Source organism: Pleuronectes platessa, chromosome 16 (assembly GCF_947347685.1).
Source record: "Pleuronectes platessa chromosome 16, fPlePla1.1, whole genome shotgun sequence".
NCBI classification, from domain to species: domain Eukaryota; kingdom Metazoa; phylum Chordata; class Actinopteri; order Pleuronectiformes; family Pleuronectidae; genus Pleuronectes; species Pleuronectes platessa.
Genome location: NC_070641.1, coordinates 6,573,487 through 6,599,539, shown reverse-complemented (window position 1 = coordinate 6,599,539; position 26,053 = coordinate 6,573,487). Strand labels below are relative to the sequence as shown.

General features: G+C 42.5%; 2 protein-coding genes across 2 annotated transcripts; both read right to left on the bottom strand.

The window, feature by feature from the left end:
- Positions 1-10,245: 10,245 nt before the first annotated feature.
- Positions 10,246-17,023, bottom strand: cbx2 (chromobox homolog 2 (Drosophila Pc class)). Its single transcript, XM_053444008.1, has 5 exons — positions 16,889-17,023; positions 16,750-16,793; positions 14,506-14,571; positions 14,056-14,125; positions 10,246-13,968 (listed from the first exon to the last, which is right to left on the bottom strand). Exons 1-5 carry the CDS (start codon positions 16,958-16,960, stop codon positions 12,628-12,630), a joined length of 1,593 nt encoding a protein of 530 aa, XP_053299983.1. The 5' UTR covers positions 16,961-17,023; the 3' UTR covers positions 10,246-12,627.
- Positions 17,024-17,978: 955 nt separating this feature from the next.
- On the bottom strand, positions 17,979-25,479 carry LOC128458930 (ectonucleotide pyrophosphatase/phosphodiesterase family member 7). Its single transcript, XM_053443999.1, has 6 exons — positions 25,211-25,479; positions 24,639-24,784; positions 23,302-23,931; positions 21,060-21,294; positions 18,371-18,494; positions 17,979-18,249 (listed from the first exon to the last, which is right to left on the bottom strand). The coding sequence occupies exons 1-6, from the start codon at positions 25,443-25,445 to the stop codon at positions 18,192-18,194; spliced, it is 1,428 nt and encodes a 475-aa protein (XP_053299974.1). The 5' UTR covers positions 25,446-25,479; the 3' UTR covers positions 17,979-18,191.
- Between the last annotated feature and the right edge of the window lie 574 nt (positions 25,480-26,053).

Here is a 26,053-nt window from a genome sequence, read left to right as displayed (position 1 = left end):
GATTTGGGTTAAGAGGCATTTTTCAGTTTATCACAACATAGTCCCAGCATAGGACCCCTCCTAAAACCGCAAATTGCCGTTTTAACATTTTGCTCGTGTGGAAATTAAAAAATACAAGATGCAACACGGTAATTTGCGCGATTTAGCATTCTTGAGTTGTCTGACTTTGCAGAGAGCCAGTCTTCCTGTTTTTAAGCTAAGGTTAGCTGATCGATTTATTCATTTATATCATGGAAGGAAAGCAAATAAATGTCTTTCCACAAATATCAACCTGTTCCTTTGACTTGGATGATTTCCTGGATATAACCCTGAGGAATGCAATAACATTCTCTAGGAATAATAACATGTTAATTGCACATTGCTGCACATTGCTTTGCATTCATGCATATTTTACGTGTGTATATATTTCGTCCCTCTCTGTTGGTTGGTTAGCATTACCATAGCCCATATTTAATATTGTCCATTGGTTTGTTGGTTTGTTTGATTCTTTGTTCGTTGGTTGGTTGGTTTGTTAGCAGGATTATGCTAAAGTTAATGAACAGATTTTCACGAAACTTGGTGGAAGGATGGGACATGGGCCAAGAAAGAACCCATTTTGGGTTGAATCCAGATTAAGAGGCTAAAGGCTGAATTATAGTCCTGCGACTGCAACCGCGGAAGGCCACGCAGCTGCATCGATGGACTCGTTTTGGTTTATACTTCTCTAACGTGCTGCGCGTGTTGCAACGCAATTCACCGCCAGAACCCTAGGCGGAGTAACGTTTTTTTTCAAAGACAAAACACACAAAGAAGAGACGTCTTCTTCTTCGTCGCCTGTTTATTTACATCGCCACTCCGGCTCCTCATAGCCTATTTCTGGCGGACAAATCGGCCGGTCAGTGACGGGTTATACAAGTGGTCATACTTTCAGATCTCTTCTGCCAATTGCTCTTCTATTTGGTCCATATTCGTTCTTCTAAATCTTCCGTGATTTCCGCGTATTGTGGGGCATGAAACCGGAAGCTAGACTCCAGACGGGATGTAGTAAGCAGACCAATCACAAGCCTTGCGGGCTGCGTGAGGCTCGCGTCGCTTTGTCGTGTAGTTAGAAAAATTGGCGGACGCACGCAAGCCCGCAGAGGGCCCGAAAGGGGCGTGTTGCGTGTCTTGCGTGCAACCCGACTATAATTCGGCCTTTAGATAGTATGTTTTTGACATTTCATTAATTTCCCAGAGAAAAGTCCATAGATCTTGATGAAAAAAATCAATGATCAATAAGGAATGGATATCTAAAAGTGTTTGTAATTGAATGCAGCTTGATTTAATTGAAGGGGGCCATTGGGCCTTGGCGGATGTCTGAGCTTGACTTTGTGACACCAGTTATATGTGTGAAGCCCCTGTGTGGTGTGGGTTGTTGCCATCATGTGTCTCCACATAAACTGGTTCTTGCTTGAGGACATTGTCTGGCGCTGGTTGTCCTCAGACTCTCCGGCCTGGAGCCTGTTCTCTGTTTTCTGTCTCCTGAGCAAAGCGATCGGTTGCTGCCTGAGCAGAGAGCAAAGACCATGCTTTTAAAAGAGCAACAAGTGAAGCAGGCGGCAGAGGAGGGAACGTTGAAGATTTATCATCCAGCCATGGAGTGGAAAGTAGCGCCGCTCCTCTGGAGAGAGTGCGTTTTCACTTCAGTTTAATTTGGTGTGAAGTGTTTAAAACACACGAGTGTGGTTTGCGGAGATAAATGGAAAACCCAGTCAAGGGTTTTCCTTCAAGACTGACACCTCTGGTTTTTCTGATCTATAATTCACTCTCTCTGTAGCATTGGCCACAGCTACTTGTTGACAGGTTTTAGTGGTAATTTGCTGCATGTTGATTCAGTGTATTGGGATTGAACTTCAGATACATGTCCATATTTTTTAAGGGCCCAGTGAAAGTGACTTGTATTTCCTGACACGACTGGGAGCCATCAGTTGTGAATTTTCATTGAAGGAATATTAATGACAGCCGCTGAGTTCTGCACAGCACGAAGCTGCGTTAAGCACTATGTGAGGGCGATATCTGCCATCTAGTGGTGCAGATGTGTGCAGATGTTCTCCACAGCTGCACTATAATGTGCGTCCTCTTGTGCTTGCCCGGGTGACAGCGGAGACAGAATGCAAACGGCCCTGCCGCTGTCGTCCATGATTAAATGGCACAAGTGTTCAGCATGTTAACTAGGACTAATATTAGCACTGGATGAGCTCAGCTTTTATCTGATATTTTTAGATCTAAGAGTCACACTGAGGAATCTGTTTGAACAGTTTTGACTCGGTGAATCAAGAGCTCAAGATATTAAAAGAGCTTTTTTTGGACCTCGGCAAGTTTTTTTATCATCCTATATTTTCAGTTTTGCGGATACTTTGCATATGTGCATGTATGTTTCTACAAATCCTTTGTGTTGGCTTAGAAGAACCAGTGCTGAATGGCCTGTTTGATGAAAATTGAAAGACGTGGCCCTCACATTCTGAGGTCACGGGCACATTAATGGCTGTTTTATTGCCTTAGCATGTTAAACCGAAGCGCTGCTTACTGTCTAAGAAGTAACCGAGGAGCTGCATGAAAATGATTACACCGCAATTATATCAGCCACTTTGTTGCGGCTCCACACTGCCCAGCTGTCTGATGCCTGCTGCCAAGAAATGGATTAGTTTCACCGCTCCTCTAATAAGACTGTTAGACCAACAGCGTGAGCTCGAATAAATGAATTAATGCCGCAGATAGGGCGACAGAAATAGATTACTATTGTCAGAGTGTGCTGTGTGGCTCTTCATGCCGTCATAGCTGGAAAACTGGCAGAAGCGGAGGGACATTCTCATTATCTGCAAACAGCCAGAAGAGTCTCGGAGCGATCAAAACCTGTCAAACGTTCTCACACAGGACAGGACAGCGTCAAACAGAGTGCTTTGTATCCCGGAGGGCTAGGAGTACAATCCGGGCGGTAATAAAACTCAGGCAGACCATGTTGGTCCTGTAAACGTAATCTGCAAGGCGTTAATTACAACCTGGCGCCTCTGTGAAGCTGTGTGTGCTGGAAGTCGGCTGAGTCGTCAGCGGCGTCCTGATCTCCTTCCTGAGCAACGCGGCCCGAGCCATGGCGACAGCCCTGGAAACGAGATTTGCTCTCTGTCGGGGATCCTGTTTGAATTGGCTGCTTTAAACAAATTAAGAGCCTGGTCAGATGCTGTGTTTGTGTGTGACCCCTTTCTCCTCAGGGTTGGGGGGTGTGCGAGAGGAGGGGGGGGTGGGTCGCAGCCAGAGATCCTGTGTTGTTTACTGTCACTCATGTGGAGGGTGAGCCGACGGTCTGTGTGTTCAGTGCACACAGCTCGCAGATGACACCCAATGAAACCCCTCTTTAAGCTGCATTACGGCCCACACAGCAGTTAGAAAGCACGGCTGAGGAGCTGCAATGATCAACTGATTCATCGATGGGCCGATCAACTACTACACTGATAATACTTTGAACTGTTTATGTCATATATATATTCAACTGAATATATCTTGTTTGATAAAACCAAAGGAATGTCTTTGTTTCATAGATCAAGCCCAGATTAAATTAATCAACAATAATTGTGAAAAGGTTGATGATCCGGATCCACGACAAAGTTTTGTGGGTTCCTCCCCCACCCCTGACCATCCTTCCACTGAGTTTCGTGGAAATATGTTTACTTGCTTTTGTTTAATCTTACATCCAAACAAACCAACAGAAGGACATGCAGAAGTTATTCTAATATAATCTATAAACAGTCGTTAAAATACGCCTCCCTTTCTTCCTGCACAGACTGAAAAAGCTGTTTTCTGCCCTCGCTCTGTTTTATCCGGAAACTCATCCCACCTCTCTTCGGTGAGACTTAATCCAGAAATCTCTCTGTGTAGCCCCAGAAGGCAGGTTTCAGTCAATGAGCCCCTCTCTCGGATTTTTGTTATTTTGTTATTGTGTAATGGCCTGCGAAGGTTGATGGATGGCTCCTCTACAGGTCTCCCCGAGGAGCAAACCTTCTATCTGGACATTAATCTACTGCTGTGAGACAGACACGCTTGTTTAGCGAGCACAAAGCCCAGTAAGCTGTTGTCTCTGAGAAAAAGCTGGCCGTCTCCAGAGCCACTGGAGGCTGCGATGGCTGGAGCCAGAGTAATGACCTGTGAAATTCAGGGATAGAGTTGTCCTGTTGCACACAGGTCCGCCAGCAACAGGCCTTGTTCGCGGCCTGTCGCTGATTTATCAGTGCGCCTCTCCTGGTGCCGCCGGCATTATGTGGGTCGACCGGAGGACCCCAGTTTGCAGACAATTAATTCACTGTATGCGAATGTCTAGGCTGGAAAGCAAATCTGTATAATAAGATTTTCTAACGTGTTTAAACTCTTCAAACTAACATTGAGTTAACCCCCAACTGCTGAAATATATGCAAAACAAAAAGCTGCACCCTGACTTTTTCTCTCTAGATAATTTGGTTTAACTCAGTCAGTATTTGAGCCCCATTTCCACTTGTGCATTAAAGCAGTGGTTTCAAATATTTACTTTGCTTTGTCCTGCAAAATACTCAGTGTTTTCTCTCCTCCTCAATCAGATTAGGAGGCGAGTCTGAAAGTTAAGGAGAGAAGTCTTTGAAGGTGGTAAGGAGAGAAGCCACGTCTTCCCCACAGCAGATTATACAAAGGAGGGCAAACTTCCTGCTGGCACCTTGTGTCTGGTGGACACAGTTTGACTTTGTTACCTCAGTCTCACAGCTGAGGGAGATTCCTCCCTGTTGCATCCTGTGGCTGTTAAAAGAAACTTGCTCGCTGGGAGGGAATCCGCTTTTTGTGTCAAAAACTGCTGTCAATAGCTTTTATTGAACTATCCTGTATCTGTGCTGTGTGTCATCATGTTTTTATTACGGGATCATTAGTACCGTTGTTTGGCACAGACACTTTAAAAAAACCCAGTTTACAGCCTGATATCTGTCTTATCAGTGAGTCTTCGGTCAAGCTTGCTGCAGTGTGACGCTGCACGATGGGGATTTGAGCCAAATGCTTATCCCTGCATGCTGACCTGCTGGTTTACTATCTCTGTTTAGCACGTTAGCATGCTATCATTTACTCAACAGCTCTAAACAGAAAGAGGAAAAGACAGACTCACATTCAGGACCAAACAACAGGCTCATCCCTGCCACCGCACTGCTCAATTTGGCAGTATTAAAATCATTGTGCGACATGTTGGCTCCAACACAAATATTTCTCAAGCTTCCAGTAACAGCTACATTATCAATACCATGTTTCTATGCTTATTTTTTAGCTTGGATTTTTAGTGGTATGCTTTTATTTACTGAGAAAGTAATAAATCAGTTGTAATCAAGCAATGACTGAAGTAAATTATTGTTCAAATCACTGTAAGTGTTGCCTGTTAAATTCCACTTATGTTAGAATTCATTTAATCTGTTTGTACATAGACTTACACTGGGATAAGTCTGCTGGGTTTGCTTGTAAGTCATTTAGAGATGCTCTGATCATGATCTGAAACAAAGGTAAAACTTTTTATTCACTTTTAAGAAGCTCGTCCCCTCTATATTTTCTAAATCAATTTAATTGAAATAAAAACTTTATTCCCAGAGCTCACAGATCTACAAATAAAAGTCCAACTTCTGATTTTCCTGCTCATTCATTCTTTCATTCAGTTATCTTATGTCTACTTTTTAAACGCACACTTTAAATGTGCAAGTCAAAGCTTGCAAGGAATCATTTTTGTATGTTATGGCTCTGGCAGGTTTTACAGGTAGCCGAGTGGCGATTGAAAATTTGTTTATGGAGCCAGGGTGACATCAGATACCATGACTAATCGATAGGTTTCTCTCTGCCTGCTTTCCCTTCAGGTGTCCGTGAATCCAGGGGGAAGGAGGCGGAGTTCATCTGCTGTAATAAAAGTAAGCTCGGAGGAAAATGTGACAGATGTGGAGGCCTGTGCCAGCGAGAAAAGCGAGAGTGGGACTGTCAGACATGTCGACTCCGGCGCAGTGATGGATGGAGAGTGAGGTAAGACAGATGACATCGTCTGTCTGAGGCCATGTTGTCATAGCGGAGGATTGCCGCTTGTCCTAACCTCTCAATATCAGAGAGCAAACTGAAGTTTGTTTACACTGCTCCAGTGGAGTGATTTAGAATGAGGGGCGAGGGAGACGTGGGTGTAGAAGGTATGCTTGCTGGAGGGTCGGATCAGGTTTCTAAACATTCCCTTTGAAATCGAATAGCAGCCATCCCAGGCGCTTTAAACTCCGCCAGCCCCGTTTGGTTACAATCCTCGAGATAGAGAGGAGTCCAAACACAAATACAAACAGAGGGAATTAAATATCGATAACAGCATTGGCCTTTGCATCCCCATATTAGTCAACATCCAGCCTGGAATCTGGCCAATGAGAAAACAGAGAATAAAATGGTGAGTGAATTGTTGACTCTACTTTGTTAAGGAGCCAAAATAAAGCAATAAAAACTCAAGTAGAAAGACACTCAGTAGATTGCATTCCTCCGACAAGACCCATCTGTCCCCTTTAACTCAATCAAGCTGCACCACATTGCAAACACTCATAGATATCAGTCCCATAAATATGTCAGTTTTTTTCATCATGATCCATGAATTATTCCCTGGGATATTGGTGAAAATGTACAAAAGATGCAGGGTTAAAGCAAGAGACTGACAAATTCCTGGATCTGCTGTTGTTCTCCGGTCTGTGGCAAAATTTAATGAGATATTTCTTGGGCCATGTCCCATCCTTCCACCAAGTTTAATATAAGTAGATTTTGCGTAATCCTGCTTACAAACAAACAAATAAAACAATTTAAGTGGCGCATACTTCCATCAAGGCCAAACACTCTTCTTAAATTCAATAAAGCTGCACCAAATTTAACATACTCATAAAAATATCAGTCAATTAAGCTCCTTGAATTATTCTCCAATCTGTGAAAATGTCAAAACATAAAAAACAAATCTCAAATCTGTTAAATAAAGTGAACATAAACCCGTGCGCCAAAATGTATTTACTCCTTCCCTCACATATACCTCATCCTTCCACCAAGTTTTGTGGGAATTTGGGGGTAAAACCCGAAATCTACTTGGCTCACATGTTGCATTTACTGAGAATAAGTCATTTTTGAGTTACTCATTTATGGTTTACGTCTCTAATCCTGTTTTTTGGGGATTCATCCTGCATATCAATTCCTCACTTTCAACAAAGCATCATGGAAAAATCTCTTATCTGGCTTTTAAACCAAGTCCAGAGTTAAGACGAGCTGATAGATTTACGGCGTCTCGTGGAGCTAAAACAATAAGATGTCTCGGAGAAGGAGAAGAAGAAGAAGAAGAAGAAGAAGAAGAAGAAGAAGAAGAAGAAGAAGAAGAAGAAGAAGAAGAAGAAGAAGAAGAAGAAGAAGAAGAAGAAGAAGAAGAAGAGAAAAAAAAAGAAAACATCCCCGGAGATGAACTTGCTGAACGCTCTTCATAGCAACATGGTTTGGGGTGTGTGTTATTGCGATGGAAGATGGATTGTAGTCTGGCTTATTTTGCCAGGAGTCAGGTGTGGAGTGGGCCTGGGGTTGGTGCATCGGCCCTGTGGGGGTGAAGTGGGGGGTTAGGCTCCTTTCCAGCGCTGGGCTGAGGTGTGTGTGTGTTGGGTAGGGGGGCTGTGGGGATGGGGATTACACTGTCACACTGTTCATACTGTTTATGCATACCACGCCACTGTGAGTGCCTCTTTGTCGCATAAGTGTTTACTTGAATTTATTTTGGGAGAATTCCACATGACTGGGACGGGGATCTCTATAAATTATGGAATCGAGCGCTTTGTGTAATGATAACTTCTGTCAGTTAGTCAGGCCGTGTGACAGTGTTTTTAAGAGTGTGTAAATACAGGGGTGGTGAGAGAGGGAGAGGGGCGTCTGTGTGTTGAAAAGTGCCGCAGACGCTCGCGTTCATTTAGTCTCCTCAGCAGAACAATAACAATGTGTTCGAATGACACATCTCTCCTCCTTTTGCTTTCTGCTGCGTTACAATTCGGGAGGGGGTGGGGGGGGGGGGGTGGGGGGACATCACGCTACATTCACTCGACATCTAGAGTTGAAAGTTAGTTTTTGAATTCGTTTTTTACAGACACAAAAATCTGCTTTTAATTTGAAATGGACTGAACCACACAACAAATACCTCTGAATCAAGATATGGTCGCTCTACATGAAAAATACTTGCTTTAATTCGTCTCATCGTTTCCATAAGAAAGATCTTAAATGCAAGGGCTTTGCCTGTAAATAAGCATTTTTACACTTTGGTTTTGCTGAAATATCTTTATACTTCCTTCGCAACTGCTAAGACTAAAATATATATTGTCTGTATAAGCGTAAGCATTCTGCTCAGGCTTAATTACAAAGTAGCTTCTGTGAACGTGGACTTGCATTGAAGAACTTTTACATTTACTTAGTTTATGAAATTGATTGATTCTTTGTCAAACCCATCTGAAATCTGCCGTAAAAAGACATAAATGAAACATCATGATACATCCACAGCAGACAGTATGATCAGGCATTAAGGTCCATATTGAATTGTTGGCGGTTCGGTCCCAGTCTTCCCCATTCCGTGTGCAGAAGTGTTCATGGGAAAGATACTCAGCCCAAATTGCCCCTAACAGCTATCTGGGCAGTGTGTGAGTGATGTGTGGTGGAGTAAGTGCTGCACATAGATGCACTGTGTGAATATGTGTGTGAATGGCAAAATTGTACTGTAAAGACCTTAGAGTGGACATCTAGTCAAGGGAAGCATTATATATCATAAAACATTTACCATAACTGGTGCTTTATTTGAATCTTATTAAATCATGGGATCCTGGGGGTTCAGTCGTGAGGTGGAATGGAGGAGCATTTTTCTTATCTTGCATAAAACAGGTGGGTCACAGTGACACCGCACCGAGGACTGATGGGAAACTGTTGAAACCGTCAGACAGGCCGGCGGCTCTGCCCTCTGTGCTGTCACAGAGAGGATTGGATTTGCACGACTAAGTGCCAAACCAACGGGGCCAGTTCATCTCCCATTGCCTCCAGTGCAGAACTTCTCTGTTAGTTGGCGATGTAAGGTATCGCACAACAGGGCCACACACGTACCCAACACCGATACAGTCCTGAGGCAGAGTGGAACGAGAGGCTGAAATTTGATCACAGGGTCATATAGTGATGGAGTGTCAGTAGCATGCACAGGTTTGCAATGTTTGCAAGATCTCAGAGGATGTAGTGGAAACAGAGGACATGTACATTTTTCTTGAGATCATAAACTGAAACGGCCAACGACTGATGGTTAACAGAATATGTGTTTTATAGTTTTCAATGCAGGTCTAGAAATAGTTAGTGTATATACATTGTGATGTGTATGAGTAGTTTTTAAACTTCTGTATTTAATAAGACACGTTAAGATGAAGGATTTCCATATGAAGTGTGTTAAATATTGAGTTATATGATTCTGGTTCATTAAGAATCTGAAGCCCTCATTACGTGAATTTACCTTTAAGTACAACAGCACCATCTAGTGGCATTTAAGGTGCATATGTCCATGAGGCTGACTGATGGATGACTGGGCCTCTGGCGTCAGGTTTCTTCATTATGGGTAATTGTGCATTCAGGGATTTTTGTTAACACTGGTGCCAATGATGGATCAAACTTCGTCTGAGAATCCAGTCATGACATCTTGTGTTTATACATTTCCTGTTATACACAAGGACCGTGGCACCATTAGCAATCTGTTTATTTAACATACTTTTTTATCTTTATAATGTCAGAAAATAGTGAGAAATAGCCATGTCATCCAAGTAGTAGTCCATAATAGAGCCTGACTAGAAATAGGATAAAAGATTTCCCATACTTTGGCGGAAATTTAATATACATAAAAGATCAATTGTAAATACGATTTTAATGTTCAATTTGACAGAAAAATGTATTTGAGGTTTATATTTAAGTTTCCAGATAAGCTTTACCATTTGTAATCATAATTAAGACGCCACAAATGTATACAACTTGAATTAATCACATTTTGTGTGTGAATTTAAACATAAATGCACTTAATCTCTGCATTTTAGTTTTCATATCAACAAACATAAACCACACTGAAATGTTAATGAAGGGTCTGATATTGTCCGAAAAATATTTAAGTAGGTCAATCATGTTTGCACCAACGGACTTTGACATTTGTGCTTTATACAATAATTTTAAAGACACCAAAGTAAGAAATAAGATTTGCACCATTTATTAGTCAGTTTATGCGTCACAATACAAGGATTGATGACAGCGTCCTACCCTGAACGACTCTTAATTCAAAATAAATAGTGTAAAGAGAACAACATCCCATTGATGTGGTTAGTATCTAGAAAAAAAAAAGGAAGAAATAAATGAAGAGACATGAACAAATGTGTTTCTTTTCATTATTTAGAAGAAAGCAGATTCATATAAGAAATTCATATAAACACCTTTTGTGTTACCCCATAGTCTATTACATGGTTGAGATGAATGATGTTTTGATAGAGCCGGGTCTCATCTTCACCTCTGGCCCGATGCCTTCTTTTGACAAAGGACTGGTGTGGACATAACAGAGCCAGACTGATGAAACCAAATGCTGCGCCCTTACAGTCTCTCCATATGTAACACATGTAATATGAGAACGCCCTCAGTGTTTTTCTGCTGAACCGGAATGGAGAGCACCTCTATAACTTCCACCTTTACCTCTTTCACCGTTTCAACAAGGCATCAAATATTTGTCTGCTCCATACATTTGTGATAAAGTCTTTCAGGAGGCCTTCCATTTTTTTGCTGTTTCACAACAACACGGACGAGAAAAACAATGGTAGTCTCCATGCCGTGCCCTCGGGGTACTCCTTTATTGAACAACCTGAAATTCTAGCTATCTTTGGGCTAATGTCTTTGTGTTTAGTCTTTGAGAGAAAGAAAGGCACAGTCTGCAGAGCAGGATTAGACGAGGAGTTCAGTCGAAGTGCTTGGTTGCTGAATTCCTCTCAAGGGAGCAGAAAGTAGCGCACATTGTTGAGGTTTCTTTTCCGTTACATCAGATAAAGACCTCTTTTTTTTTTTCTCTCTCAGTGGCTGGGCCTGCAGCTCCTGAGGCCGGGCAGGCAGGCGGGCCAAATGAGACGTCTGCAGCTGCGAGTAACAAAAATAAAAGAGCAAAACCAAATCAAATCTGGTATTTTCAGCACTTGGCATTTGGAAACACCAGCAGCAACAGGCACAATGGAATCTGGTGTTTTGTGGTCTGGGACAAACAATGCTGAAAGGTTTACTGTCCACACCCAAATCCCCCCCCACCCCCACACTTCACACTTTGAAATGTGTTGCCTTTGGCGATCTGAAAGGCTCACGGGAGGCTTTGAAAGACTGAGGGAGAAGCTTTGACAGATATACTGTCCGTGATCGTCCAGCCATGTCAACACAGGCACTTATTCTCCGGGTTTTCTCTGTATTAATTACAAGTCGGGGGAGATTACATTTTCTGGCGAATACCTCGCTGAGGGACAGAGCTGATGCAGAGACAGAAGCGCAAACCACAGCCACGACTGGAGTGTTATCAGAGCGCCAGGGAGGAGCAGAGATACTGTATCTGACTCCTGACATGCTTCAGCCCATTTGGACAACCGCAGAGATAAAATGGCTGTGCTGTGGAATGAACCTTCTCTTCGAGGCGATAAAAGCCGCGCGCAGTTCAGCGCTGGGCACAACTCCGGTCCCGTGCAGATGGAGTGTTCCACTTCACAGAAACAAAGCTGCTCAGGCTGGTTTCTGGTACTAACACAGGTTTATGGAGCATGAGAAGTCAATACATTAGAGCTATATAAAAACAATGATATGATTTACCCTGGAGGGAAAGGTTTGCCTCTCCCAGATGAAAATAATGTACATTTGCAGCAGATAAAACAAAAACAAACAGAGGTAGCTAATTAACCAAACAGTAAAATAACAATTCTATACTAAGAAAAAAACTGGTTTACATTTACTATTGATTGATATGAATCCACAACATATTATTACATAATATGAACTAAATGTCTGCCATAAAATAAGCTAGCCCTCCTGCTCATGCCTACGGTTTATAAGGTCATCTTCAATTTATTCAGAAAGACATTCCTCTTATATGCTAAAGTTGTATGCTATAAAAGAAGCAGATAATCTCCTCGACACAGAACAAATCAATATGAATAAATGTGAATTTAAGCACAGATTCAGGAGCCTATAGGGGCCAATGCATTTCCGCATCATTCTTAAGCTCAATAAATTGTTCTACGGCCCTGGTGTCAACACAATTTTTGGACTCGTTGAGAAGATTTGTTTACTTGAGATTATCGTAGGAGACCAAACATTTTTCTTGCACAATTTGTAGCCACGAGCAAATAAATAATTACAATCAATAACTGATGTCCTGTTCGGTTTCTTTTTTTTTATCTAAAAATGAGTATTATTGAAAAAAACTGAAATATAAATTGACCTCCACTGCCTGTTGCATTCCTCAGGAGTGTTCTTCCTCAAGGGTTTTTATTTAGTTCAGAGCTCAAATCCCCTCTGTGGGTTTCACAGCCCATCTGGTTTGCAGCGTCTGGAATCCCATCAGTAGTTGCGCATGCTGAAGAAGCCCACGCTGGTCGGTGACTCCTTGACTGTGACAGTAACTAGATTAGCGGTGACATCCGTGACAAACACATGCTCTATCAGACTGCGTGTGGGCTTCCAGTCCTGGTTCAAGGAGAGATCCTGTCCGATGAAGGAAGAATCTTGGTCAGAGTCTGAGCTGGTCTCCTCTTCACCCGTGCTCATGTCGTTCGTTTTGGCTTTCTTGCCGTCTTTGAAGGCCGCTCTCTCCGGTTGGCTCTGGGGCTCTGCGGAGGATTTGTGCACGGTGCTCTTCTCCAGCCTGCCTTGGACTCTAGAGGACTGGATTTCAGTCGGCTCCTTGACCTTGTCTGCACCGGGCTGGTTCTTCCTGGTCAGCGGCCTTCCCAGGGTGGCTGGACTCTTGGGAGCATTGTAGTCCTTGTTTTGTGCGACAGTAGTTTTCCTTGCCGGGTTTGTTGCATTTCTCAGGCCCGACACTGGCGTGGCACCATTCCCAGGAGCACTGTTGCTTTGCACTGGTTTGCTCTGAAGGTTAAGCGGCTGAGGGCCAGAACCTGGATTGGAGGAGGCGCTCTTAGTTGGTACAGAAGCGACTGCTCTGGTGTTGGGTAACCGCTGCAGTGCTGACACGGGGGCCTGGGCTTTCTTTTGTCCATTGGGGGAGCTCAGTGTGTGCTGAGTGGTGCCTTGAATGGGGTGTTTGGATGTATTCAAATTCAACGCTGCCACCCCTTTTGATTTACCAGCAGCTGTGTTCAAATCCAGACCTGCCCCGCTGCTCACGCTGGAGATTGACAGTTTGCCCTCAGCGAGGCTCCTGCTCTGGCTGGATTTGTTCAGAGGGAGGGAGGCAGGTTGGACGGATTTTCCAGATCCTGCGGAGCTCACTGAGTTTTTAACAGCCCCTCCCGGGGTCGGAGAGCCCCTGCTCGGACCACCCGGTGTATCCCGACCAGAGTTCCGATGGAAACCCATGAAGGTGAAGCTTGCTGGGTGAACAGGCTTTTTGATTGCTCCTGGGAGATCTGCATCTTTCGACGTCTTCAGGATTTTGCGAAGGCCTTTGCCCTGCTGGAACTCCTTCGGGTCGGGGGTCAGTGGTTTCCTGCTTCGCTTCTTCGGGGGCTCCTGTTTCGCCACGACGATCTGGGCCTTCTTCTGCGGGACGGGATGGTCTCGTGTTCGGAGACTCTGGGTCGCCGGCTTGACGCTACCGTCTTCATCGTCGTCGTCTGATGAGGAGGAGGAGGACGAGCAGGAAGATGAGGAATCGGAGGATGACGACGATGAGCCAGATGAAGAGCTGCTGGATTTTGGAGCATCAGGCACATTTTCCTAAATCCAAAAATGAACATTAGTTACCGTGTACTGATCGCTCAAAGTAGATCGTTTTAATTTGTTAAAGCTTTAAATTGAACTCACAAGGATTTTCCGTGGTCGTCCTCTGGGTCTTTTCCCTTTCTTACGTAACAGGAGCTCCTTTTCTTGCTCTCTATAAAAAATCAATTTGAACAAATGCTGAATGTGGGAATGAGCAGAATTCAATGACTAATGCTACGACTGCTTTGGACTAAATTTAAAACATTTTCAGGAGCATTAGTATCCCCAACAATGTTGAAATTAAATGATAGCATCCTAATCAATAAAGAGTATTTTTGTTACCACCAGGATCACAACTACATCTAAAAACTGTTTCTTCAGATTGAGTTTCCTGAAGGAAATGAAGTATGACCAGGGTTTAAACTGAAGAAAGGTAATGACTGCTTTGGAAATGTTTCACAGGAATGTGGAAATAATGTGTCAGACAACACTCGCTAACTTAATGGATAGGACCAGCCGCTGGTGTGATAATATCTCTATAAGGACACTTACCTCTTTTTGAAGGCAGCCAACAGTCTCGGGTCAAGGATGTTTTCTTGGGGTTCCCAGCTGTTATGTCTGAAATCAATTGATGTGATGAGTGTTAGTCAAAATAAAGAAGCTTAAGTGGCCCTGCAAGATTAAATGTATCCTTCAGCCTCGGCAGCGAGGACCCTTAAATGTAGGGCGGCTTCGAGTTACATAGACGATGGGTGAGTTCAGCGCAGGCCTCTATAAACAAGGCGGTCACACCAGGAGACGATACATCAACACAACCCCTACACAACTTGAGAGCAGATCATCTGGTGCCATCAGTTAACTGAAGTAGTGATATTTACCTCAGCGATTAAGTACAGCCAATTGCTTTAAAAAAAATGATTTCATGACATGAATTTAAATGCGAAACATTTCTGCTCCAGATAAACAAAGAGTACAGATGGGTAGACATTGAAACAGCAGTTAAGACACAGTAATAACTCTGTGGTAACGTTATGAATAATTCTGTATGTTCGGAAGTGAGGTGAAACTCTTTTTTAGTATCAGTTGTATGATGTGCACCATCTAACTTAACAGTCCATCTAGGACCTTTTGTCTATTTTGAGTTAAATTAATTTGACAAGAAAGAAACAAAACACACAATAAACACAGTTAAATATGACTTTAACTGATTAGCAGTTACCTAACCCATTCTCCATAGATACCACGAAAACGCCAAAGTCTGATACTTTGACAGCCGACAATATGAACAGACATGAAATTGTCGGTTTGTATTGTGTCTAAAATGTTTTGACAATAACATGATGTGTATTTTCCACAGAGTTTATCCAGCTGTGCAGAGATAGGTGCTGAATCCTTGCTCCAGGATAAGACATAAAAAGCTCTGTGATCAGTTTTTAACCAACTCCTTATCTCAATTACATGTTTTTTTCAACTGTTCCCGTGAGTATTGCACTTCAGAAAGGCTAAATATTGCTTTTTGCATGTGCATATATATATATATCATATTATATCACCTAATTTCCAAAAGAGAGAAACTGGACGATTTGATACATTTTCTGTGAAATATCAAAAAAGCCTGTTTACAACTTGCTACCAAGTCAGTTTCAGTTTTGTTTCTTTTCCTTATCATAGTGAAGTTAGCTGCGGGAAAAAAAAACAACAACTGTTCACGTGATGTGGGGGGGGAAACAGAAACATGATTACACCATGGAAGCTCTGCCACGTGAATGGGAAATCATGAATATAGCCAGTTTGTTGTTCTTGTCGCAACTCAGCACTGAGTGCAGTTTAGATCAACAACAAAACAAACAGTATTCTGCAGTTGTGTTGCACCTGTACATTATGTACAGGTCACAGTGCTGTTTTGAAAAGGGTCAGGCTTACTGCAGCTGCTTTTCCTGAAGCGATCTGAACTACATGCATGTGTAATGACCTTTCTCCTCATCACTTGTAGCTGAATAGCCTATTCTGATCGACCCCCACCCTCTCTCTCTCTCACACACACGTACACACTCTCTCTCTCTCACACACATGTACACACTCTCTCTCTCACACACATACACACACAAAGGATGTGGTTCTAACAGAAAGCCATGGAGCTGGCAGGCAACGCTGAGCATTGATGGTGGATTACAGCAACAATGTGGAGTGAAGAGAAAAAGGACAAGTGACAAGAAATGAAGTCAGCGTGGAGTCTCACGCACAGCGACACAGGCGATGAGCGAAAGACATATGGAGGAAAAATAACAACTTTACAACACAGAGTTATGTAACGAGTCCAGCGTGACATTAAGTTGCTAAGAAGCTAACATCAAAGCCGAGAATCCACGCGATTTAACGGATTTCTGTATCTTTCCAATGCGAGTCGCACAAATAATAAAACTTGCTTCAAGTCTGCAAAAAAATATTAAACAACACGATTATCTGTACAATTACACATATGAAAATCTAGAACAAGCCATTTGGTGCAGCGTTAAAAAAATTATTGAGTTTTTGCCTGTAGCCAATTTCTCAAATTTGAGGTGTAATGAACAAAAGAAAGGAAAAGCAGAGGCGGACGGCTGGAGCTGTATTTCAAAATAAACTGGCCTCGGGAGCCCGAAACCTCACGGATGGTTAGTCCCGGTGTAAACTCGATGGATCGGGCAGAAAAAGAAACGAGCCGAGTGGCGGAGGGTCGCAGGGAAAGCAACAAGCGACACGCTGGTTGTTGTTGTTTTCATTGTTTCGGCGCTGAGCTGCTCCACTTGTACTTACTTGGATGACCATCCCCTCCACTTGACGAGGAACTCCAACTTTCCCTGAAAGAGAAGCGGGACAGGAAGAAGCTTCGTGAACAAGTCGGGAGAAAACAAACGAGTCGTTCGGTGGAGTTGCGACGGTTCTCGGCTCTGACCTTTCTCAGGCGCTTGTTTAAAATGCACTCCGCATCAAAGACCTGCTCCCCGACGGCGCTCAGCTCCTCCATGTCTGCCTGCAATAAGAATCCTTCACCAAAAGACGAGGGCGGCCGGCAGCCAATCACAGCCAGGCTCGGGCATCACCGGAACTGTGGAGTCTTCCCTTCAGAATAAGGGTAGTCACAGTTGATGAGCTCTGGTGATATCTCAGTGGTAATAATTGGCCATACTGGTCCGAAGAGGTAACATCTGGAGGAGAATAACTTTTTTATTTATTTCAGTGCAGGTTTATTTAAGTCCTTAAAAACAGGGGAGCTTCTAAGGGAGTTTTGGGGCCTCAGACAACAGGGATCTGAGGCTGCTGTACATGGGACCCACACAAATGTATATAAGAAACAAAAAGCACATATTAAACATCAAATTACATAAAGAACTATTACATGTCTGTGAATTAACTGAACAAATAGTGCAGGACATATCTTTTCTTCTTCATCTCCTTCTTTATCTAAGATATAAATCGAAACAAGGCTTCATACCAAAAGTGACATTTTCATATAGGAACAATATAATTCCAGTGTTTTTGTTAATGTGTATCTTTTATTTATTGGAAATGAAAATGGCAACTACTGAACAGTATGATAGTCTTTGAAGGTCGTAACCGGAAGTTTGGTGAGTCTGTGCGTCACTTGACACTATCATGCTAAGAGAGGCGGGTAACTGAGAACGTGTTCGATGAATTTTGTCCCTCGGCAGATACCGTCGTCTGATCCAAACATTAAGTACAGATATGGTGGTGATAAAGTAGGGCTTTGTTTCCAAATCAGACCTTAAAACACAGTTATCGTACATTTGTTACTTTTATATTTATTCTCCAATTTTATTAAACTTTTTGTAATTTAGTCATTATTACATACATGTTTGCTATGTAAGGTCTCATGGGCTTTTATTCATGGCACAATCGAATAATGTACAAAAAAATAGGTCGAAGTAGAAACAATTTTTTGATTTCCACGTTTAATAACAACATGCTATAAAACAGTAAAGTACATATATACCACGTTTACTATGTATTAAAGGGTTCCTCAAATTATTAACCAAAGTAAACACAAAGTGAATCAATGAGGTATTTATTTTATTCTCTTCTCCCTTTTGTGTTTATTATTTATTGTCCATTTTGAACTAAAACTCTGAATTTTTAAAACGGTTATTTGTGCCATTAGCATCTGTTGATTCCTCAGGACCGATGAGAAATAATCAGCTGGTTTTCCATCTCACACTGAAGTCTTTTTGGTGCGCTGATCAAAATCCAGTTTGTTTTGTATTTTCTTCTTCTGGGAGATGCTGCACACTTCCCGATCTGAAAAACAGAAAGGTACAAAAAGCCACATTGTGAGTATTGAAATATGTTTTTATCTGACAAAATATTCTTCGAATTTGACACAAAGAAATAGGCTTCTTTTGAATTACTTTGTCATTACCTTTTGTCCTTGCGTTTTCTCTTGAGTATTTGGCGGGACGTCACAACAACAAAAACTACAGCAAGGAATCCAGCCACTGCAGCGATTCCAGTCAAGGTGTTTTGCAGGATACTCCTATTTTCCCCTGAAAAACAGAAGAACACACTCACATTTTACTTTTGTTTCTTGGAGGTTTGATGTTCTTTTTTGTTGACTTGATTTTTTGTGAAATTTTGTGCCAGCATCTGACAAGAACAACAATATTATTTTACCCCATTTTATTTAATTTTTCTAATTCCTTTGCTTCTTCCTCAAAATACACCTGCAAACAAACCAAAGCATCCAACGTACTGTCTCCTCAAGCACTAAACTACATGAACTCACCACATGATGGTGCTATAACAACTGCTTTAATTTAGCAAAATAACAGAGGAGCCTGTTCACCCAAACTGCTGTGATCACTGTGTGTAATCAGTGTTTGTTGCGGGAAACACAAACACATTTGTGTGGGGAAAGACAATCTGGGGCCTTAGATATGAAGTAGTGTGAAATCGACCTACAAGTTCTTGCTATGTGCTAAATGTATTTGGTTAGGTATACGTTTCATTTCTGTTGAACAGCTGATTTTGAAACCCCCTATTGGAAAGTGAACACACCATTCAGACAACGTAAACATCTAAAAATCACCAGAATTCAATTTGAAAAATTCTATTAGCAAAATTATGAGTTGTTTGAATAAAATCACACAAAAATACTTCAAGTAATGCATCGTACAATAAAATCGAACGAGGTCAGATTACTACTACCTTTTACTACTGCTAATTACCAGCACTAATATCATTAATAAAGATATTTAGTAAATTCGTACATATTGATTTCTGAGTTCCATCAATGGCAAAATCATGGCATTGAAAACAATCTGTTTATTTGTGACAACACAGAGAGTCATATTTATATTTATTTAGAAATGTTGTACGTGTATAAAAGGCCTCTGTGCCATAGAGCTACACCATTGTCCAAAACTTATAGACACAATTGGTTGTCTTTACTGTCCCAAATACTCACTATAGCACCAACAGTGTAGTAATCCTCTGCTGAAAATAGTCCCCCATATATATTCAATATATCTTCCTGACTGTGTAAGTTTTCTGACAACTACAGTTCCCATTGATGAGTTAAATGTTTTAAGGTTTTATGTTTTCAGTTGGTTTTTGGCTGTGTTTGATGTATTGGGTAGAAGTAATATACTGAGGGATGAACACATTATTGGTTTCTGTCTTATCGTGGGTTTTATTGATAAATATAAAAAATCCTCCTTAAACTATTTTAAAACAGACTAGTGTCATGAAATGGAGCTGTGGCTCTGGATATGTTCAAGGACGAATATATGTTAAGTCGATTAGTATGTGGAAGATCTTAATTTGATTTGTTTTACGAAAGGTATTTCTATCTCCTAAATTGGATCATTAAACTGAACAAAACATAGAGTGAATATAATAATATACATCATATAATGAAGACAAAGAGAAATTACGAAGTCATCAGTTTGACTCTTGTAACTTCATATTTCCATTTTGACTTCGTGGCTTCACTTTTCCCCAACTCTCCTGGGTGAAAATATCACCCACCACATCTTCCATGTTGGTACTTTGTTTGTATTTATACTCAACTTTACCAAGTGCTTGTTTTGTTGCCAACCTGCATAAAAGCTTTAACATAACAATACAAAAGGAAATATAACAATGTGCTAGCATGATAAAAGATATTCTTAGCACGTGAGGAACATTCTTAGTGTGTTTTTCAGATAGTGTGTTCCTGCGCAGATTCTCAAAAGGTCTATAATTGAACTGTCTAAAAGTTAATGATCTTAATTTCACCCCTTAAAATGTTGTCAGTATGTTTAATGTTAAATACTGGTATGCTAATGTTAACTCCTTTCTTCACGCTTTAAGTTATGTTTTTTTTCCAGGAGAAGAGTTTCAAGAGCATGCATTGTTAATGTTTAACGTTTCAATTATTAAAATGTGACAGGGCAAGAAAAACAACAGCATAGAAAGTCTTACTGCGTCAAAACTAACAGACAACTCTTCATACTTAACAAAATATATGAATACGATAAAACCCCTATAAAACAACTAATAATGATAATAAAGAAAAATGGATTGCCCTGTGATGCCTCTATGTGTCGGAGTTCACATATACTAGCAGCTGCAATAACACAACAAACATGACCTATGTGGAACTGATAACTACATATCTCTATCTATATCATATCTACCAGCATCCTGTCAGAGTTAATATCAGTCCAATCAGCTTGTCCCTGAGAAAGACTGTGGATATCTCTGTCTGTCCTTTGAGAGATAACTTGGTGTTTCCAGGGTTAATCTCCACTCGACTACCTCACATTATCTTCAATTATGTGGGATGTACTCTAAGTAATTCTTTCATATCCATCGTACTCGACATAGATCTTCATTCATCATGATCCGGAGTAAATTCGGTCTCGGCAGCAGACAGTTCTCAGTGTTTTGACTTCCGAGCCGGATCAATTTTTTCCATCTCAACCTGCAGTAGCTCTACCTCCGGTATGGACTTACTGTACATAACTTTGGAAATGATGGATGAATGGCCCAGTAATGAAGGAGCAGGTGTTGGAGTGACACACTTTTGAGGCCATGGGGGGAGGCTCATTAGTCTGATACAAACTCACCCCGAGTACCAGTGCTCGTAACCAGCATGTTTCTGGTGGCGTTCAGGTGGCCGTCGTTGACCTCCGGCTCGATGCCCAGGATGTGACACATCAGAGGGTAGATGTTCACCGACTCGAAAGGGCCCACCTCCAGGTTCTTGCGAAACGCCGGACCCGCTGCCCTGAAGAAGGGCTTCATGTCCATTTCTTGGTTGTCAAAGCCGTGCTCGCCCTTGTGGAACTGCACCGGGAAATACTGCAGGGGACACATGGGGACAGTAAAACCACTCATTCAACCCATTAAGATTGAATTAGACTGCTTCTCTTCAGCCAGTGATTTTAGTAGCAGGAGATCACACATCAGAGTACACTCAGCTTGGCCTGTACTCTGATTAGCCTGCAGAGGGAGCTATTGGCCAAGTGAAAGAGCTGTTTCAGTACTGTAGAATGGCGCCCTGACTTGTCTTTGTGACGGACGAAAGGGGCTGACTGAGAATTTGAATCCATCTCTAAAATTACCATTTACATAAAATACATGCATTCGTTTGATATTTTTCTCCCTATAAGTTAAGCTTATTGAAAAAACATAATGTATATATATATATCTCTATGTAGAAAACCCTGTTATCTGTGCTATTATGTAAGGGTCTCACCACTGGGATCCTTCCCTGGGATCAAACTAGAAGCAGTTTAAGCGACCATAAAGAGAGAGGACAACGAGTCAGATAATGCAGTGGTGTCTGCGGCCGGTCAAAAGACTGATGACCCACTTCATCAGTCGATTCAGAGGACTGATTATTTTCCTTATCGTCAGCACATGGAGACCTTTTATGATTTCAGTAAGTCACTCTTTAAATGAAGCTATGATTCGATGTTTCTCAGTACTGACGGACACATGCAGCTGCAAAGTTGAGTGAGCGAGAGTGGAGCCCAAAATGAAAATGCTAATTTTGAATTTCGAGGCGTGAATAGCTTCATGAAGCATTTGAGAGCGCTGCATGTCATCAGCCTGGCCTGGATTATCCCAAGGACGTGAAAATTCACTTGATTAAAATTGTAATGTACTAAGATTAGAATTTTAACGCCTTGTTTCTTGTTAGAGAGAGTCCAGTTTAACCAATTTCTACAAGGAAAACGCAGCTGGTAATTTGAGTATTTCTATTGTCAAAACTTAATTGTATTCCTAGAATAACCAGACAGGCTCTTCAGATCATTTCCTTGTTTCTTTATCTGCTCTAGTTATCAGTACCGGTCATTTAATGCCCCTATTTCCAGTAAAGTAGGTCATAATTAACCTGACTGTTAATTTGGTTGTTAATAAATGATGAATACAGCTACAACATCATGTGACAGTGTCGACTCACTGTAATGTAACATTTTCCTGCACTCTGTAACTTGGCACGTTGGTGGTCACAAATCACAACAGGACTTAACTCTAACTTTAAAGTGTAAATCAGTAAGACTTGCCGGGACCAGAACGTCCCCCTGGGAACCCTGGAGAATTGGATCTGGACTTTCTTTAAAGGTTTCCTTTAACATGCACAACGCAGAAGGAGATTCTCAAAAGCATAATTCCTCCGCAGGTTTCATGCAGAGACAGAATGTAACCTGTTCATTCTGCTTTGGAGATCACATGTTTTTGTTTATCAGCGCAAACTCTCTTCATGTTTCCGCTTATTCCTGCAATTATATTTCTTTTATTTTTGTTTTAAATTTGCATCTGCCACATGTAAGAAGCGTCATCAACCCCCCAACTCCCTCACAGTGAATCCAGCTGGGGATCCCCTGCTTTTCGACTTCTGCAGACTTTCTGTGGACTCTATACGAGGGGAGTGGAAGTCTGCAGAAACTCCCAAGGCTCTCCCTCGGACATTTGCGTTCCCACAGGACAAAGTTTGGAGGACCTGCAGAGTTCACTGCATTTCTAAAAGCAGTTTAAGTCAGATTTGCCAGATGTGATTTGTCTGATCACTGTTGCAGCCCCTTTAGATATACAAGTTATATAAACAGTTTCCTCATTGTTAAGGCTCTAAAGAGCTCCATTATCCCAACCTCCCCCAGTGTCAACATGTTTGTTCTCAGAAACCCTATGCACTGGCCTCTAGTGGATGCTTAATGCCAACGCAATGGAAGTAAGCTAGCGCGCATATATTTTTTTGTACAAAGAGGCAGCATACATTTGTCTTTACTCGTCTCTGTAACATCCAAATTCTTTAACAAGCACAATATAACAAGAGAAGATGATTTTTATCTTTCCTCTCACCCCATTGATCACGTATCCGGGGTCGGCCCATAAAATGATGGGAAGGATACGATCATTTTTGGCGAAGTGGAGGTGCTCGGGCATGTCCTCCTTCTTGTAAACATGGAGGTGTGGATGGGCACCCTTCAAAGCGCTGTACACCGTCTCCAGCTTGCCCGGCTTTGGCAGAAGCATCCCAGAGGGCCCGAAATCCACCAGGTGAAACGCGATGTCCCTGAAGGAGAAGCCCGGAATGGCGGACAGGGTGATCTCCTCCACCAGACCATTGCGGTACACGTTGCTCATGCCGTGGTCTGCTGTGACGATGATGTTGAGGCTGTTGGTCAAGCCGTGAGTTTCAGCCAAGTGTCGAATGTAGCCCACAGTTCTGTCAACCTGCTTGACCATCTCCTGGCGCTCCGGGGAGTCGGGGCCGTATCTGTGGCCTGTGCCGTCTGGCTCGCCAAAGTACATGGACACAAAGTCCAGATCCTGGTCCCGGAACCAGCCCATCACCTTGTCTGAGTTCTCTCTCCACGCCGTCTCGTTCTTGTAGTTGTAAAGAATGGGCTCCACTTCCCGCACCATAGCAACTTCTCCCTGGTAACTGGAAGATGTGCCGGGAAAGTGAAGAGAGCCAGCTTTCAGGCCCTTGAGAGGTAGGAGAGAGAAAAGTGCGCACATTAACATCACTCGTGCGTCAACCTGCAAGGAAATCTAATTAGTACATTTCCAGGAATTCTCTCAAACATATATAATTGAACTTTACAGCTGTGGCCATTTGAACAAGGTTTACACTTTGGCTCTGAAAATGCTTTGCAGGCTCCTGTCATTTTCAAACATGAACTCTGTCTAGAAAATGAGGTCGAGTTTTCCTTTCACCTCTCGTGAACAGAGCGGGAGATTGTTTGGGTCAACAGGAACATGACAGGTGAGGGACGGCTATCGGGTAGAGCAAGCAGGACATTTTCTTTCCAAGTTGTCGTCTTTATCGGCAGCATTTAAGTGTTAGGCTCCTCTTTTTCCTCCTGAGACATATTTATTCTGTTAGGAGCACCATCAACATGCCCGTCTCGCTCACTCTGTCCCAGACATTTTACCAGGGGGCCTGGCAGGAGAGCTTCCGGTAAATGTCTGGAGCAACTGACTCTGAGATTTTCACACACACAGCCCCTCTGTAAATATTTCAGGAAAGTGACGGACTTCGGTGCATGTCTGAAAGCAGCTTAACCGTGGTGATCTATATCAGAAATCATTCAGCAGGATTTGACAGTTATTTTGTCGAGAGAATTGGTTTCTTGTATTGCAAAAGGCTGAATGGTCTCTCAGAGATAATGTGGAAATTGTGCCGCACAGACCTGTCTCTGCGCTGTGATCCAGATCGGCAGAGAGCCATTGTCCCACCACTCATTCACAAACAGGGTCTGATAGTACGGCTTCTTCTCCGTGGTGGTTGTGTTGAACCACATGTTGTGGATTACCCCGTGATTCTCAACGTAGAGGCCTGGAGAGGAGAATTGCTGTCAGTCGGCTTGCACTCATTATTCATAGCGTGGCACATTCACATTAAGAATTCTATCAACTTAACAGGCTGAGTGGCATGACGCTTTTGGACAAGGTCTTACGACCAACTTCGGAGATTATAGGAATTTAATTTCAAGGAAGTTAAATTTCTTTTAGCTGGCACTGATGATTTGAGAGGCAAAATCAGAAAGGGAGCAGAGAATTCTTCCCTCAGTCATCCAAGCATAATCATCTTACTCAGCTATAAAAGCTGTTGGACTCTGGGACATTCAATTACAACTAATTCCCTTTACCCATGGCTTTTTTCGGTCCTCGCAAACTAAACTCAGAGCGGTTTCCTTTTCCGTCATGATATGCAGATCCCCTGCCTACTGGGAGCCCTGCCGTAGGAAATGAAACTCTTTACCTGTCAAGAGGGTGAAGTGTGTAGGACTGGTGATGGTGAGGTACGGAGGTGTGATATACTGGGCCTTGACTCCATCCATGGCCATTTGGTCGAGGTTCGGAGTGTCTACATCGCGGTCGTAATCCCACCGGAAGCCGTCGAAGGAGATCAGCAGCATTCTCTGTCTCTGTTTGTTTACCGGAGCACAGAGGGCGGACAAAGCCCACAGGAGACAGAGACATTTCGTCCACATCATGGCGAACACTGTCGCTGCACAGATCTTGACTGACTCCTCTGTCCTCCAGCTCAAAGTTTCGTTCACATGAGGATCCTCCTCCTGCCTTCCCACCTGGGGTTTCTGAAGGCAACATGTTCTGAGCAAAGTTTCAACAATTTATCTTATCTCTTAGATTGGACGGGCTTTATCTCAGCACTTTAGTGCGTGCAGCCCAGTGGTGTTTATGAGCCGATTTTACGGCAGGGAGTTGTGTTCACAGTGAGTTTCCCTCTGTTTTGCTCTTGAGGATTGCCAGTAAAACAGATTAATCTCCCTGGGCATCGTGGCTGTTTGTTTCCCCCCAGCTCGCTTGTTGATGCTGTCTTTCTGTTAGTCTGCCTGCCCGTCTGTGTGCCGCAGCTTTTTTGTGAATCACTCACTATGGGGAAATGACACTTTGATGGGTTTCACCTTGAGTTGGGATGGTGCATGATTGATCTGACACCGGGAAAATGAAGAGGAAAATGAGAGTATATATCTGCGCGTCGGTCGCCAATAGTCTCTCGGGGAGAAAATACCATAATATTCATATTCATTTTAATAACTCTAATGTGTATATTAGCCCCAGGATATTGTTAAAAGATCCT

Excerpts from the sequence above, each read along its gene's own strand:
- LOC128458930 (XM_053443999.1), bottom strand. The coding sequence starts at position 25,445 with ATGATGTGGACGAAATGTCTCTGTCTCCTGTGGGCTTTGTCCGCCCTC. Across the intron at positions 23,932-24,638 it reads GGATCACAGCGCAGAGACAG|GGCCTGAAAGCTGGCTCTCT; the intron begins GTCTGTGCGGCA and ends CTACCTCTCAAG. Across the intron at positions 18,250-18,370 it reads AGAAAACGCAAGGACAAAAG|ATCGGGAAGTGTGCAGCATC; the intron begins GTAATGACAAAG and ends TCTGTTTTTCAG.
- cbx2 (XM_053444008.1), bottom strand. The coding sequence starts at position 16,960 with ATGGAGGAGCTGAGCGCCGTCGGGGAGCAGGTCTTTGATGCGGAGTGC. Across the intron at positions 16,794-16,888 it reads TAAACAAGCGCCTGAGAAAG|GGAAAGTTGGAGTTCCTCGT; the intron begins GTCAGAGCCGAG and ends CTTCTCTTTCAG. Across the intron at positions 13,969-14,055 it reads GACGACCACGGAAAATCCTT|GAAAATGTGCCTGATGCTCC; the intron begins GTGAGTTCAATT and ends TTTTGGATTTAG.